General features: G+C 40.4%; 1 protein-coding gene across 2 annotated transcripts in view; it reads left to right on the plus strand.

Annotated features, from left to right (window-relative positions):
* Herc2 (HECT and RLD domain containing E3 ubiquitin protein ligase 2) overlaps window positions 1-16,856 on the plus strand; it is a 174,946-nt gene that overhangs the window by 148,939 nt on the left and 9,151 nt on the right. For both annotated transcript variants that reach the window (XM_034490041.2, XM_076935171.1), the window contains 10 exons: window positions 347-502; window positions 1,009-1,124; window positions 1,216-1,414; window positions 2,207-2,421; window positions 7,656-7,833; window positions 8,276-8,437; window positions 10,221-10,312; window positions 10,698-10,837; window positions 14,425-14,612; window positions 15,180-15,377. In XM_034490041.2, coding sequence (XP_034345932.1) covers window positions 347-502; window positions 1,009-1,124; window positions 1,216-1,414; window positions 2,207-2,421; window positions 7,656-7,833; window positions 8,276-8,437; window positions 10,221-10,312; window positions 10,698-10,837; window positions 14,425-14,612; window positions 15,180-15,377 — 1,644 coding nt within the window. The remainder of the gene's footprint in view (window positions 1-346; window positions 503-1,008; window positions 1,125-1,215; window positions 1,415-2,206; window positions 2,422-7,655; window positions 7,834-8,275; window positions 8,438-10,220; window positions 10,313-10,697; window positions 10,838-14,424; window positions 14,613-15,179; window positions 15,378-16,856) is intronic.

Raw genomic sequence — 16,856 nt, forward strand, 5'->3', positions numbered from 1 at the left:
GTAGTGTCACAGACCTGTTTGGGAACAGTTCTTAGTATTGCTGAAGGGCCATATGAAATATACCTCAGAAAGTGGTTATGTATGTGATCAAAGCCTTTATTCCAGAGGCTGTTTTTCATATTAGCATGCTTTGAGATACACAGATGTTCTTAGTTATTGTGGGTACCATAACTGTTGTTGGTATGGGGCCCTGTGTCTCCTGAAGCTGTTATCTTCCTAGAAACTTGCTCTGAGAAAATGAGGAGCTTGGGAACAAGGGTCCTCATAGCTCAGCATGATAGCCTTCTTTCAAACATTAGCTTTGTTTCTAAGAATCCCTGTGTTTCCAATTTTTTGTTGACTGCAGGTGCTAGTAGCTCTTGCTTGTGACTTGGAATTGGACACACTCCCTTGCTGTGCAGAGACCCATAAATGGGCTTGGTTCCGAAGATACTGCATGGCCTCCCGTGTTGCTGTGGCCCTGGACAAAAGAACACCATTGCCTCGTCTGTTTCTTGATGAGGTAACGTGTGTGTGTGTGTGTGTGTGTGTAATTTTTGGAGTTGCATTTGAAATATATGGTGAAAAAGATGCCAGTGTAAAAAAGACATAGTTTTGCTAAGAATAACCATAAGAAACTTACAGATAAAAATGGATACTGTAACATGTAAATTTCAACTAACATTAGATTTTAGCAAAGTAACAAAGATATAATGATAATGGTATTGACTTTTTTTTTTTACCATCTAAGAGTTGATGTAATAAAACTGATTTTTCATACTTAGTATAAAATCATGATGTTGACGTTGCTATAACTTCATATTACCATTTAAAGATTTCCCCTGTCGTCTTACTATAACTGATTTTATTCTTTTACAAGGAACAAAGAGTAAGCCAGGTCTCACATTGTATCTTGGGTTAGACTGGAGCTCACTCTGTAGCCCAGGCTGTCCTTGCTAGGATTGTAAGAGTGAATAACCACACCCAGCTTATTTGTTTGACTCATTAGTTCAAAATAATGTTCCAAAGGTTGCTAAGAAGATTCGTGAATTAATGGCAGATAGCGAAAGTATGGATGTTCTCCATGAAAGCCACAATGTCTTTAAAAGAGAGCAAGATGAGCAACTTGTGCAGTGGATGAACAGGTACTATTTCAGAACTAAGAAAAAATGTTGTACGTAAGTGTTTTTACACAAAGTTCTTTTACATCAAATGTTCTTTTAATGTTTGTTATAGGCGACCAGATGACTGGACTCTTTCTGCTGGCGGTAGTGGAACCATTTATGGATGGGGGCATAATCATAGGGGGCAGCTTGGAGGAATTGAAGGTGCAAAAGTAAAAGTTCCCACTCCATGTGAAGCACTTGCAACTCTCAGGCCAGTGCAGTTAATTGGAGGAGAGCAGACACTGTTTGCTGTGACAGCTGATGGGAAGGTAAGGGTGCAGTGTGTGTGTGTGTGTGTGTGTGTGTGTGAGAGAGAGAGAGAGAGAGAGAGAGAGAGAGAGAGAGAGAGAGAGAGATGCTTCCTTAGGATTGAAAATGTTGTGGCTAGAGATTTTGTTTGTTTCTTGTATGTGTAAGAACTTATATTAAAGTACTACCTGAAGAATGATTATGATAGCACCAAAAGCAGGTAGCTATCTTAAATATTTCTCTATAATATTTAGATATATTTTAACTATATTATTTTTTTTGAAGCACACTACATCCATTATCTGTATTACTTTTAAAAATGAAAACACTTGCTGTCTTACTCTTCTTTTTGTAATGCAGCTCATAGATCTCTGTAGATAGCTGTTTTCTATAAGGGAATTTTTGTTCCTTTTCAGTTTGCATGCTTATATATTTTTTTCCTTTTGGATAAGAGGAAGGGAGCTGTATCCTTATAGTTGGAAATTGGGGTACAAGATTGGATGGGGGAAGGAAGCACCGTTCTCCAGTTATGTCTTTGTGGACATGCCACCAGTAACCCACAGGATTTTCTTCTAAAAGGCCTCACATTTCAAAATTCTCACCATCCATCAGTAGCACTACCCTAGGGACCAAAGCTTTTACACATAGATATTTGGAGAACACTTCTCCAAACCATAACAGTATGTAAAATCTTAAAATTTCCTGTGATTTTGGGCTTACGTTAAAATTGTCTCTGTGGTGTAAAATGTATTGAATGCTGACTCTTTGCGGTAATTACTAAATACAGAAATATTTCTATCTTTTCATCTTAGCTGTATGCTACTGGTTATGGTGCTGGTGGAAGACTGGGGATTGGAGGGACAGAGTCAGTGTCTACTCCAACGTTACTAGAGTCCATTCAACATGTGTTCATTAAGAAAGTTGCTGTGAACTCGGGAGGAAAACATTGCCTTGCTCTCTCTTCAGAAGGAGAAGTTTACTCTTGGGGCGAGGCAGAAGATGGGAAGTTGGGACATGGCAACAGAAGGTACTGTGAAAATGCCATTTTCAATGTTTATTTGGTTTGGTTTAATGCCGACACACTGTATTGGTCTTTGTCTTTTAGAACATGTACAATAACCTGCTCAAATTAGAAAGGTTCATGACTTACTTGTCAGAAATAGGTTCACATGTCACTGTATGTGGGCTTACCTGTATGACTCCTGTAGTGGGAGAGAAACATTAAGTTTTGAGGTTTTTGCTTACAGGTTTTATGAATACTGAGAATATTTTTGAATATTACCTTGTTACTCTTCAGTGAATCACATTGGCATTTTGGTTATTATTACATGATACCACAATTATGAGTATAGAAGAGATGGGGCAAGTAATAGAGAAGGCACCATTCTTCAGACCAAGCAACCGGACTCAGTTGTTTTTTAAAAAAATTCTTGTACCTACCACCCAAAGTAGAAATGGATACGTATCTTAGAAATAACTAAAAAACACGAGACAAAATATGCACAAACCTGAAAGTCACTGACTATCAGACAGCAAAATAGGATTCCCTTAGAAATAGGAAACAAACAAGACTAGTCCAAAAAGTTTCTCCAGTATATCATCAGTAGACAGTTCCCATATCACAGGGTAGGAAAGAAAGAACTGGCAGATAGTGACAGAATTCTGTAGTTTAGAGAGGAGAGAACTGAAGATCTAAGGAGGTCAAAAGACGTAGAATATGCAGGAGAGGAGAGAGCTGTATAAAGAGACTCCAGAGACCCTTAGAACCCAGTAAGGCAGTCACATATGAAGCCTAAGAAAACCACTCCAAATGACTGAAAGAAACATTCCTGTGTGCTCACAGAGAAGAGACAGAGCTCCTAGAAACCTCATAGTTCATAAGTAGTTAGATTACAGAAAGTAATAACGAAAGACTAGAGCGTTAACTTAGATTACCATCTGTAGCTCTAATTCCAGGATGTTATGTGACCTCTGTGGGTACTGCACATGCAGTACACTTACATGTGAGCAAAACACTCCACATCAGTAAATATATAAGTGCCCAATAACAGGAGAAACAATGAATCATATACTATTAGGATGATTCCTCTACCAAAACTTAAAAACTGAAATCATTTTTATAAATAATGGAACTCAGAGCTCAATCATTTTTATGACTATAAATAAACCCCTTATCAAGGTAAACTTTATAATGACCTATAGCCACTCAAAAATTGCAGGTATGCAGAAGAACAAGAAATACACCCATATGAGGAGAAAATCTAGTCAGTCAAAACCGGTTCAGAAACGACACAGTGATAGAATGTATTTATTTTAACCACATACCATGTTGATAATAAACAAGTAAAAGCTTGAGCAGGTTAAATAGAGCCTAAAAATTATTCATATGCTCAAATCAAAGTCTTAAAGATAAAAAATATTCACAGAAAGAAAAAAATGAATTATATAGAGTTAATGCCTGAGTTGACGTTGTAAAAAAAAAAGACCAGAGAAGTGGAAGATATAACCACAGAAAATATCCAGAGTGAAAACGCAAGGGAAAAAAGGAATGTGTAACTGGCGGGACACTAGGGAACTATAGGACAATCCTATACGGCTTAATGTATTCATAGTTAGAACATTTAAAAGAGGGGAATGGGAGATTTTAAAGAAATAACTAAAACTCCAAATTGATTAACAGCAATAAACTTATAGGTGCAGTAATCTTAAAGAATCCCAAGCAAAAGAAACATGAGGAGGAATATAAAGATGGCACCAAAGTATACTGACTGAATTTTGAAAAGCAGTTGGGATGGGTCAGATTAAGGTATGGTAGGTGAAAGGCATATTTAAAGGAATAAGAAACCATAATAAAGTAATACAATAGGTGTGAAATCAGAAAACAGTCAACTAGAAAACAGACAGCAAGGTGAGATCTTAAACACGAGCATGTTTCTATCATCTGTAATGATCTGAACACTCGGAAGTCAGACTCTGACCTGGGGTGATGGCTTAGTGTGTTTTGAGCTTGGGGACCTGAACTTGACTCTCTGAACCCATACTTTTAAAATAAATAAATAAATAAATAAATAAATAAATAAATAAATAAAGGCATAGTGGCATACACGTGTAACTCAGAAGGCAGAGACAGGCAGATCTGTGAGGCTCAATGGCCAGTCAGCCCAGCAAACTGGACAAGTTTTAAGTTTAAGTTTTGTTGAGATGCTGTCTCAACAAAAAGGTGGATGTCCTCTAAGGAACAACACTTAAGATTGTCCTTTAGTCTCCATACCCACATATGTGCATGACCACTGCACACACTCAAAATAAACCAAAGTCAAAATGATGGGAAAATGTATGTACTATGCTAATACTAACCAAAAATAAACTCACAATATTGTGTATAATATATGTTCACAACAAAGACTATTGACAGGAATTAAAATGTTCCTTCATGATGAAGTATTTCTTTAGGTCATCAAGAAAACATTGTAAATTGTAAGCTAAGTCACCTAATAGACATTAATGAAAATAAAAATACGCTCCAACTATGGAGCTTAGACGGATGGCTCAGTGGTGAAGACTACTGGCTGCCCTTGCAGAGATCCAACTCAGGCTTCATCCACAGCACTCACAGGGTGCATCACAACTATCTGTAATTCCAGTTCTAGGGGACCCAGCACTGGTCTCTGAGGGCATTGCACACATTGCACAGTCATACTTGTAAGAACTGCTAGAACTTCCAGGATAAATTAGACAACCCCCCCCCCCCCCATGATCATGGTTTTAAATATTCTTCCTTTAATAATAGATTTAAAAAAAGGTATGAAATACGTAAAGAGAAAAAAATGGGTAAGTACAAACTTCACCAAATTAACATTTCAAGAAAACTGTGACAAACAAAATTTTGATCTTTTCATATGTGCATGGAGCACCTATAAATGTAGACTATGCATTGGACTGCAAATAGCAGATTTTACATAGCAAATGGATTTAAGTTCATACAAAGCTTATTCTCTTATCTGCAAAGAAATTAAAGTGGGAATTAATAGCAAATCTTTGAAAATCATCTCAATCTTAGCCAAGAGGTTGAAAAGCAATGAAAGCATCAGAAAAACTGATAGATCAAAGAATGAGTGAAAAATCAAATGATAAATAATTTTAAACAGAACGAACATGAAATTGATTTACCAAATGTGTGAGATCCAGCAAAAGCAGTACACATTTTAAAGGAAACTTTTAATGTGAAATGCCACTCTTAAAGACAGTAGCAAAAATGGTATAAAACCATAACTTCAGGATATATACACTGTACTGCAGGAATTCCTGTAGGAAGAAGGACAAACAATTCAGCAGAAAAAAAGGGTCAGAATCCTTAATACAGAAAGCTAGGAAGGAGGTAGTAGGAAAATAGAGAGGAAGTCTGGTTCTTAGAGGTAAATACAGTTAGCAACACTTCTGTCAAGACTGATGGTAAATAGATTTCAGTTCACAGGGATTTAGGAGATGAAGTAATTTCAAGCATAGTTTGCAGGTGTCAAAAGATCACAAAGGAAAGCTGGGGATGTAGCTTAGTGGGGAAGCCATCTTCCTAACTTACCTCAGGGCCTGGTGCTTTCTGGGACCATCAGAACAAAATAGATCTGTAAAATTCAAACAACAAAACAACCACCACAGAAAAGAGTAAACAAAAAACCTACAAGTAGCAACCAAGTGTGATTATGTTTTTCTGTAATCAAGGTACTTGGCTGAGGTGGGCTAGAGGTCACATGACTATCCTCCCCCACACCCCTGAACTCTAGGCACTTGAGAACTACATGCTGGGCCCTGTTTCAAACAGCAGAAATCACAGTTTAATAAGCAGTGTTGGATTCTAAAGATCTAATAACACGGGATGTGCTCCCCCAGAGATACTCAGGGACAGGACTCGCTGTAATAACATGAGGTTTATTGATGAATTAATAATAGCTGGTACTGGGGTTCTCTTGTATGAAGGCAAGAAGAACCCTGAGCCAAAATTGAGGGCAGTATTTATACCATATTCATGGGGCTCATAAAGTCAGTTATACAATTATTTCTTAAACATTAACCATAAAGGCCAAACTCCAACAGCCGTTCTCAGGCTCAGTTTCCATCCTCAGGCCTGGTTGCTAAGTCTGTTTACCCAGGTTTTACTGTGCTAAGGCCTCATAAACTCTTATCTTGGGTCCTTCTTCCTCTGGAACGCCTTTGAAATGTGCTTCTCCCGGGATGTGTCCCTGGGGGAAGTTAATATTTGAGTTTAAAACCAAAATCAGAGCTTTTTATTAATTTTAAGTTTCTACAGCAGCTTTATAGCAGCAAAGATGACTTTTTAGAAGAATTGGACAAACTCAAAACCAAACAAAACCCCAATAACCCACAGACTCAAAAAACAAAGTTTTTGATTTCTGATGTAATGTAACCTAATTTTTCAGAACATTTAAGAGAAAGGAGAATTCTCCATGCTTTCTTTTTCTTTTTGGAGACAGGGTTTTGCTATTTAAAATTACTCAGGGTGGCCGCAGACCTGTGATCTTCCTGCCCAGACTCCGGGCATTATAGCTGTGTGCCACAAAACCCATTTCCTATTGTTTTCTTTGTTCTCTTTGTTTGGGGGCCTTTAGGATGTTGAGCAAATTTTCAATCACCAAGCTAGTCTTATACCCCAACTCAATTATTATTTTAAAGAGAACTTTACCTTTATCAAAAAAGACTTGGAAAGAATTCTTAAAATCTTAAGAAATCAAATCCAACAGTATACAAAAGAATAATATTATATGATCAAATGGCATTTATGCCAGAATTCTTAACATTGGGTCCACACTAAAAATTGAGTCAATATAGAAAGAACACATAGACATATAACATGTTGAGCAGACTGAGTAAGAGCCAGGACACACACACACACACACACACACACACACACACACACACACACCTACATATCTACCTATACTCAAACAAAATATTCACTGGCTCATAGGCCTTACAAAAACATATCATAGGTCTGGTTTGAAACTGTGGAAGCCTACTCTGGCATTCAGCTACCCTGTGTAAAGGTAGATAGATAGAAGTAATTACATTTTGATTTCAGGCTTAAATGATTTTTCTTTATTGACTTTATAATCACTTGACTAAGAGAATATTTAGAAACAAACACTGAAAAAATAAGTAGCAAATAAATGTTTAAATTTAAACAAGTGTTTAAATTTTAAAATATGTAAGAATAAAAATATTTTAGTATGTTGTATTCTTTTGCAGTCCGTGTGACCGCCCTCGTGTCATTGAGTCTCTGAGAGGAATTGAAGTGGTTGATGTTGCTGCTGGTGGAGCCCATAGTGCCTGTGTCACAGCAGCTGGAGACCTCTACACATGGGGCAAAGGCCGATATGGCCGCTTGGGGCACAGTGACAGTGAGGACCAGTTAAAGCCAAAACTGGTGAGAAGGTACTGGGTTTAAACGCCCAGGTCCAGGCTCAAGTGTCCGCTCATGCTGTGGTGTTGACATGGGGTAGGGGCCATTTGTCTTTGGTGCTACGTTCCTTTTATTTTAGAGTCAGTGGTCATAGGTTCACCATTTATAAGTATGTTTTCTTATTGATGGAACTTTTATACTTCTTGTAAAGGAGTGAATGATCAGTCTTCATGGTGGCACATAGTTGGCTCACTATGACCCTACAGTTCAGATTTATATTATTCATATAAATATAAATTTATATTGTTCACATAGAGAGGAATGCATTTCTACCTTAAATAATTATTAAACTTTTTTCTTTGTAAAGTCTCAAGCAATCACAAAGTGCCAACACTATTACTATAAAGCCTCTTTTTAGTGATCAAAAATTACTGTCAGCTAAATCCTGCATTTCTTTTTCCTGAAGGTGGAAGCACTGCAGGGCCATCGTGTCATAGACATTGCATGTGGCAGTGGTGATGCCCAGACACTGTGCCTCACTGATGATGATACTGTCTGGTCCTGGGGAGATGGAGACTATGGCAAGCTTGGCAGAGGAGGCAGTGATGGCTGCAAAGTGCCCATGAAGGTATTTTCGATCTGGGCATCCCAGATCTCCAGTTTCTTTCCCTTCAGTGTGCTGCTTAGGAGCATTCTGTTCACTGCAGAAAATGCACTGAAGTAAAAAGTGACTAAAGGGGCCAGGACATTTGGATACCTTAGGTGCTGTTTATGTCCACTTGGGAAAGACATGTAATCCAGATATGTTCCAAAGAGCCTGTGGTTTTTAGTGTGTACATGTGCTTGAGATACAGAGCTAACGTGGGTTCCACTCACTTCAGTTTACAGTGGTAAATAGGGGCCATGTCATCTAATGTAGGATATAGACTAGAGCTTGCTTCTAGTGGATTTGATCGATCTCAAGCAAAGAAAAGAGGCTATGTGTTGCCAAGTCCATAGGCTTAAGTTAGGGGTCTACCTGTGCTGGGGGTGACTTGGCAGTTTCTTAAAGCTGTCAGGTGAACTGACTGTCTTTGGTAGGTGGCTCTAGAGATTGAGGGGAGCAGTATGTCTAGGTCATACTAGATCAGTGTGCTAGATCATTTTCTCTGTGCCTTGCAGTATGTGGATATGGTGATGTAGTATAGTTGGGGCACTATGAAAGAAGACTAGGACTTCTGTATACTCAGGGTCCTTTCTTACTGTATAAATGTAGAACAGAGTCTCAGAACACAGACATCCTAGGGCAGAATCGGACCACGTGGTTCGATTCTTCATATGAGAGACCTAGGTCCAACCACATAGCTTTTGTTTTGGAGTCGTGCTTCTCAGTGCACTTGCTGTTGATTCCAGAATGACTCTTTTAGTCTAAGTCAGTTTAAGTTTTTAAAGTGAAAATTCACAGTGAGGCATAGCACTATATGTCATAATCACAGTACTCCAGGTTGTAAATTCAAGGCTTAACTTGGGTTATATAATGAGACTTTCTAAAAGAAAAAAAAAATCAAATTAAAATCTACTCCTTCACTCACACAGAATGCTCAATATTTATCTCAGGGTGGCACTCATTTCTGTCAGCTGTAGACCTTCCCTTTTTCCAGTACAGGTAGGTATATTGTGACCTCATTGTAAGTTGTTCAGAATTTCTACTTTTATGAAGGAAAATGATTTGCCTTGGTCTTGATTAACTAAGGAAGGCTTTTTACATTTGAATATTAAGATATTGAACATAGAAAAATCTGGTGGAGGATATTACTGATGGTCCTGTGACAGGGCAAGAGATCCAGACAGACTAATTAAGAGAATGAGGTTTTAGTTAATTTTAAAATTAAATATGGGAAATTAAGTAGGAAGGCATACACAGATACCACACAGAGCAAAGCTTGCTGGGTGAGGAGAAGCAGTGACCTGTGAGGCCTGACAGGATCCTAGACATGAGATGTAGAGGGTAGACACTGGGAGTTCATAGGGTCAACACAGCTCACGGGATTGCCAACTGAGGGCGTGTTAATTATGCTGACCTGATCAGAGGATCAGGACCACAGTACCCTGGCCATCTCTCCCTGAGTCTCAGAGTCTGACATTGCTATAAGTAGTTGAGGAAAAACACAGAGCTTATTGGAAACTGGTTCTATCATATCAGTCTTGGGAGAGAAGACTTTAGACTTTACCTGGTTCTTCCTGTGCTTCCTTCATTTCTGCTTCCTTCCTGAAGTTACTTTGGTTACATTGGATGTTAGTACTGTATTAATTATTCTATGTGAATACAGATTGTCAGAGTTCTTACTAGATTTGGTTAAGTGTCGATATGATTATAGCGGTTGACAGTGACGTTGATGAAGCCTGCCTGATTGAGCCTTTTTCCTTTCTAGATTGATTCTCTCACTGGCCTTGGAGTAGTTAAAGTGGAATGTGGATCTCAGTTTTCTGTCGCTCTTACTAAGTCTGGAGCTGTTTATACATGGTACGTCAAACTGTGCAATGACACTAAAAACATACTTAAAATTTTTAATTTTGTTTGGGCATTTTGCTTGCATGTATGTCTGTGTACTACATGCATGCTTGGTGCCCACAGATGCCAGAAAAGCCATTATGTCCCCTTGGAGCTTGATTTAGACATGTTAGTGATTTATCATGTTACCTGGGTCTGCTAGAAGAACAGTAAGTTCTCTTGATTGTTGAGCCACCTCTCCAGCCCCTAGAACCATTTTAATTGCCTTCTTGTTAACTTCTCTGATGGGCTGTGATTTGGTTATAGAGGTTATACCACAATGGTAGCTGCATGAAGGGTACAGGGTGGAATACAGATGACCATAGCCCAGTAAGTTTCATGCTTTCCTTCTATGCAGGGGTAAAGGTGATTATCACCGGCTGGGCCATGGATCCGATGACCATGTTCGGAGACCTCGGCAGGTTCAAGGACTGCAGGGGAAAAAAGTCATTGCTATCGCCACTGGCTCCCTGCACTGTGTGTGCTGCACAGAGGATGGTAGGTTCAAGCCTGACGTTACAGAGCTGAGGCCTGTAACTCTAAGGTTATCTCACATAATTCAAATTGTAGTTCTAGAGACTGAGGGCAGGGTTTGACCCCCCCATCCTCAGTCCTCTGTGTTACGCTCATGAGTCTATTGTGTTGTGTGGCTATGCAGAAAGGCCTTGAGATACTGTCCTCAGACAGGCATCCTGTGAGTCAGTCCTTGGCATCTGGGAACTCTAGCCTGACAGTGCTCCCCCTTCCTCAGATGATGAGTGGGGCTCAGTGTGCCTCAACTGTTTGTATAATGTGGTCTATATTGATAGCTGGTTTCTTCTGGGGTCTGGGACTTAGATTGTGCCAGGTGAACATGGTCCACCCCAGTGAAGATTCTTACTGTAGTCTGTAGCCATCATACCTGTGGATGGTGTGGCCCACCAGGCAGTTTAGAACACTGAGGCTCATGCAGAGTTGGCAAATGTATTTCTCCATAATCTTGCTGGCCACAAGGGACAAAATGTCTGGTGTGGGAGGTGGGGGTGGGGGTGGGGGGAGGATTACCACATAACCCAGGAGACCAAAACCATGGCAGCATCATTGAAAGCTTCAAAGAAAAGAATGAGCACTTTGCCATCAGGCCCAGCTTCCTCAGGGCTACACCAAAGATGATGGCAAACAGTACCAAGTTCAGAATGTTCATGCTCTCTACCTCACAGCCCACCTGGAAACTGGTTGCCAGATTATTCTTTGTGTACAGGTAGCAGCTTGCTATAGATACTGATCTGTGTCTCTGGATACAGATGAGGTAGCGTAAGAATAGAATGTAGCAAACACCAGATTGGAGGAGAGAATATTTCTCACAAGATCTAGGGAGGAATCCAGCACCTCCTGTTGTCTCCAGCTGAGCCTTTGATGTTGCCAAAGGTGCCCAGCAGCAGTACCAGAGACAAGTCCACTCTGAGTACATATAGAAAAAGACCAGCACCCATGCACCCAAGGGCTCTCCTGTCCAGTCTGGTGCACCTCCAGTCAGGCTGCAAACCAGATGATCAGCAGGCACAGCAGTAGCACTCTGGAGAAGGTAGGGGAAGGTGAAAGTGGTCAAGCGAGAGCACACTAGGGTTAAGGAGATGGTTGTCCACAGTGCTTCAGCAGCGTCTGCCACCAAGACCACCAGCATCAGCACCGTGCCGGCCACCACCTTGAGCAGCACCAGCAGTTGGGCATGAATGCAGTGGTGTACCTGGTCCTGGGAACTGCTGCATACCTGTTAATGCACTGTGGTTCTGTCTTGAGCTCAGTGCTGGGCTACCCATTTGTAGTAGCATCCACAGTCACTACCCCCTGGAGTAAGCCTTTCGTGATCAGCAGTTTAGCTGAGCTGCAATCAGGGAGTTCCTTGAGAACCTAGAAAACTGAGGCTGAAACTTGGGAGGGGGCCTTGGAGTTGTGTGCCCACAGGCTCTTGGAGGCTGGAGTGTTGTTCTGTGCTCTGATACTCCTTTATTTTCCCTTATAGTGCTGGATTCCCAAAAGAGAGGCATTGAGAGCCCTGGGTTAGATTTTTGAGATCGGAGGAGGCTGGACATTTTGGATCCAGGAGTTTTTCAGGCTAGTACTTAGGTGTCTTTGGCTCTGGGAAGGCTTGAGGGTACCCAGGAGGCTAACATCTGCAGGAAGTTCAGCCCAGGTGCTGTAAATCCAGAAAGCCTGTGACCCTAGGTCCTGAGATACCAGGGCTAGGGTGGCTAGAGATTAGACACTGGGTACCAGAGCCCAGAGTGTGGTCGATAGAGGGTCTTGGGGTCTGGAGAGAAAATTCAGATTTCTAAATGCAAAAAAGACAGGGCCTGGGAATGTGGAAAGTGGTTCTCTGCTTTTGTTCCTAAGTCATCCTTTCAAGTAACTCTCAGGGGTTTTTGTTTTGTCCCATCACTCATGTTAACAACACCAACTACTTGGCATAAGTTTATGTCTTCCAGGGTTTTCCTCTGTGGAAATGTTTTCTATTTACTAAGTATTTGTAAGAAAAAGATAAAAAAAATCTACTTGATGTCTCTTTGCTCATCCAGTATTTTCTTAGCTTATTTGTTATCCTGGGTGGTACTGAGAGTTGAAACATTTAGTTGGGCCTATGTGGGACCCGTGGCTTCCTGACATATAGTACCAGATATATTTCATTCTGGCCTTTTCTCTGTCTACATTTACAACTCTTTTCTCTTTTAGTGATAAACCTGGATTCCATTAAATGCTTTTAATTATATTGATGTTCAGATTATATCCTGTTGGGCTGATTTTATCTCCTTATGTGCCTAATTATTAATATTTTCTTCTTGGGACAAAAGATGGTGCCACCCACCTTCTCACGTTCTCAGTCTGCATTTGGCTGTTTCCTTAGGAACTCTTACTCCTTTGGAGAACAACATGTAAAAGATCCAGGTGATGAGTATGATCATTGAAATAGGGGTTCGTGTTGTCTAGGCCACCTTATTGATTGTAGCCAAGAAGCATAGATGTTAAAAACACACATAGTTGCACTTTGTGTCTGTGGTTGAAGATTGCATTTACACACACACCCCCAGTTCCATTCAGCAGCACAGGTTTCATTCTGGCTTGTTTTCTTTCCACATGTTTAACTCCTTCTCTTTTAGAGATAAACTAGGATCCTTGTATCTTTTCTATAATAGCTTAGTCACTTTTTTCATTACTCTACAGTTCTTTTTGTCCTCCCCTCTGTGGGCTCTTGCTTTGTCATAGGCTGCCACACAGCCACACAGTAGATGCAGTGGGTTATCCCAGTACAGAAGCTTCCTTTTCTCAACCTCAGTGCCTCCCTTATCTGTGTGCACTTTTGCAGAGATATCTTCTGAGGACACATGCTCAGGTACTCATCCTATGACTTTATAACTGAATTCCTACAGAGCAGGAAAAGACAAGACATAGCGTATTGCTCTTGATCACACAGCCATTTTATTTGAGAAAGTGGCTGAATGATCCACCCTAAGGAGACTGCATTTGATATTGCCAGAAAGCAAAAGCCTCATATCTGGTCTACTCAACACATGACCTTTCATTTAGACCATTTTTTTTTTTAATGATGGTACTTCACAGTTTAGATCCAGCATGGACTCAGAAAATACAATGAATTTTATGAATGATGAAGCCTATGCCTAGATTATGAACAACTAGGGAAGGGTACATATCTTTAGAACATATGGATTTTGTTCAGTTTTAAAGACTGACTTTTTTTCATCTGTCTAGCATTTAGGAGCTGTCTAGGTTGTTAGGAATATTTCCTTAAGTTTCATCTTACTTGTTCTGATAGAGAAATGCTGCTGTTACATACCTGGTCCAGAGAACTAATAAACCAGACCAGACTAGAGTTTTGGCCGACAGGTGAGGTAGAGAGTCCTGGGAAGTGTTCTTAGCTTCTTTAGGTACATGATTGTATAGTGTGTGTTGACATCTAGAATCTGGTGCTTAGAGAGGTGAGCACTAAGACAAAACAGAAGGGTAGTAAGTACTGCCATTGTGATGGGAAGACACTGGAATTGTGCACTCACTGCTTCTGAACCTAAGTTCTTTAAATTTACTTTGTTTAGGTGAAGTTTACACATGGGGTGACAATGATGAGGGACAGCTAGGAGATGGAACAACAAATGCTATTCAGAGACCACGATTGGTAGCTGCCCTTCAGGGTAAGAAGGTCAACCGCGTGGCCTGTGGTTCTGCACACACCCTTGCCTGGTCAACCAGCAAGCCAGCGAGCGCTGGCAAGCTCCCTGCACAGGTCAGTGCTAGCTGGGTAGGTGTGCTAGAATTGGGGCACATTGTGACAGTTAACTATCATGCAGGTACAGCCTCAGGTGGCTCATCTTTTCATTATATATTTACAGAGGTGTTTCATTGATAACAATTCAGTTTATAATATCATAAAATAGTGCTATTAAGAACTGTAATATTGAGCTGAGAGCATAACTCAATGATAGAATGCTTACCTGCTTGGCATACATGAGGTCCTGGGTTTAATCCCCAGGAAAGGGGGAAAAAAGGTAGAGAAAAATAGACTTAATACTCATACCAACCAACATCATTTGTCCAACAATGTGTTGCCTTCTTTACATTTTGTAACTATATAAAATAATTGATTGTATATGTAGCCTACATATTTCTTGGTAAACTTATTTCTGTAAACTAATGTTTGTAACATTCTTCAATGCTTATTTATCTTAAATGATCAGACTAGTCAGAAAGAACATGATGAGTTTTACAGATTACTCTGAGAAATCCTAATGCTGGTTTTTTGGCTTTCTGTGCTTTGCCACTCAGTGGATTCAGTGAAACTTTGGTGTTTCAGGTACCCATGGAGTACAACCATTTACAAGAGATCCCCATCATTGCTCTACGGAACCGACTGCTGCTGCTGCATCATATCTCAGAGCTCTTTTGTCCCTGCATCCCCATGTTTGACCTAGAGGGCTCTCTTGATGAAACTGGACTTGGGCCGTCGGTTGGGTTTGACACACTCCGAGGGATCTTAATATCTCAGGGAAAGGTATTTTGTAGCAGTCTGTAGGATAGGCTAACTGTGGTGGTCAGTAAACTTTTACTCAACAAAAATCCATATTCTGGGACTGAAGATACAGACTTTTAATTCAGCAGGTGGTCTTTGAGTGTCTGCTACATGCCAGCTATTTCTAAGTACTAGAACATGTTCATAAAAAAATAGCTATGAAGCCAAGCCTCGTGCACATGGTTTTCTCTGCCTGCCTGGCCTTGAAGGTTTTTGGTCAGTTCCACTGACACAGGAGGGAAAAGGTCTTAGGTAATTGCTTCTCCTATATATGTTCAGCAGAGGGTTGGGAGCTTAGAGAGAAGCTCTGTGCCAGGTTGTATAGGTGGAGATATCTTGCTGAGAGAGGATTTAACAGGAACAGGAAGTAGACAGAGTCAGGAATTTTGGCATGGGATGTGTTTTGACCCATTGACTTTTTTATTAACCAGAGCTTCCTTGTAGGGAAAGTAAAAGATGTTGAATTTCTGGTGGGAAGCTTAACATGATCTTAGAGGGGATTCAGCATTATATAGCAGGTATAGGAACACAGAAGGTGAGTTAAGGATCTCTCCACCTAGAAGGTCTGCAATTCTTTGATATATGTTGATATCAAGGAGTATAGTCTATTCTTATTGATAAAATTTAGTAGTTTTACAGTGATGTCCCAAACAGTTATTCTCTTTTAGGATAGGTTTTGTTGTACTGAATAGGAGGGCTGTGTGTATTTTATGTCCATTGTGTGCTACTGAGCAATAAAGATAGTATCTAAAAGATGTTCTCACCGGGCAGTGGTGGTGCACGCCTTTAATTCCAGCACTTGGGAGGCAGAGGCAGGCAGATTTCTGAGTTTGAGGCCAGCCTGGTCTACAGAGTGAGTTCCAGGATAGCCAGGGCTACACAGAGAAACCCTGTCTCGAAAAACCAAAAAAAAAAAAAAAAAAAAAAAAAAAAGATGTTCTCTCTGATATTAGATGTAAGAAGAAACCCAATTTCAACTGTTTTTCCAGTAGTTAAAAAATGGCAAAGTTAATTCTGTCTGTCATCTTCACTTTGTCTTACCCTTGAAAGAATAGAGGACAGTAGGCAACAAAGAGGAAAAACATCTCTACTTGTAGAGAGGGAAGAACATAAGACTGGTCACGTCCTGCGTGAGGTAGTATGAGTCACCTCCTGCAGGCAAGAACCTCTGGGATGGGCTTCCGGTAAATTAATCCTGGGGCAGCGTGGACAGTGATGTTGGAGTGTCTGCACTGAAGCAGTACCAGGAGAGGGCAGCCTGGTACTGGGTGTGTGAAGGACCCTGAGCTGAGCAGCCTCTGATTGACAGTCTCTGGATGGGAGTTAGATAAGACAGTGCAAAGGTAGTCTTAAGTGGCCCTGATCCAGAGTAGCAGTGAGAAGTTGGTGTGGATTTGGAAGGTGGAGGCAGGAGAATTGTGAGTATGAGACCACCCTAGGTTACATAATGAGTTCATAGCT

Source organism: Arvicanthis niloticus, chromosome 1 (assembly GCF_011762505.2).
Source record: "Arvicanthis niloticus isolate mArvNil1 chromosome 1, mArvNil1.pat.X, whole genome shotgun sequence".
Classification (NCBI taxonomy): domain Eukaryota; kingdom Metazoa; phylum Chordata; class Mammalia; order Rodentia; family Muridae; genus Arvicanthis; species Arvicanthis niloticus.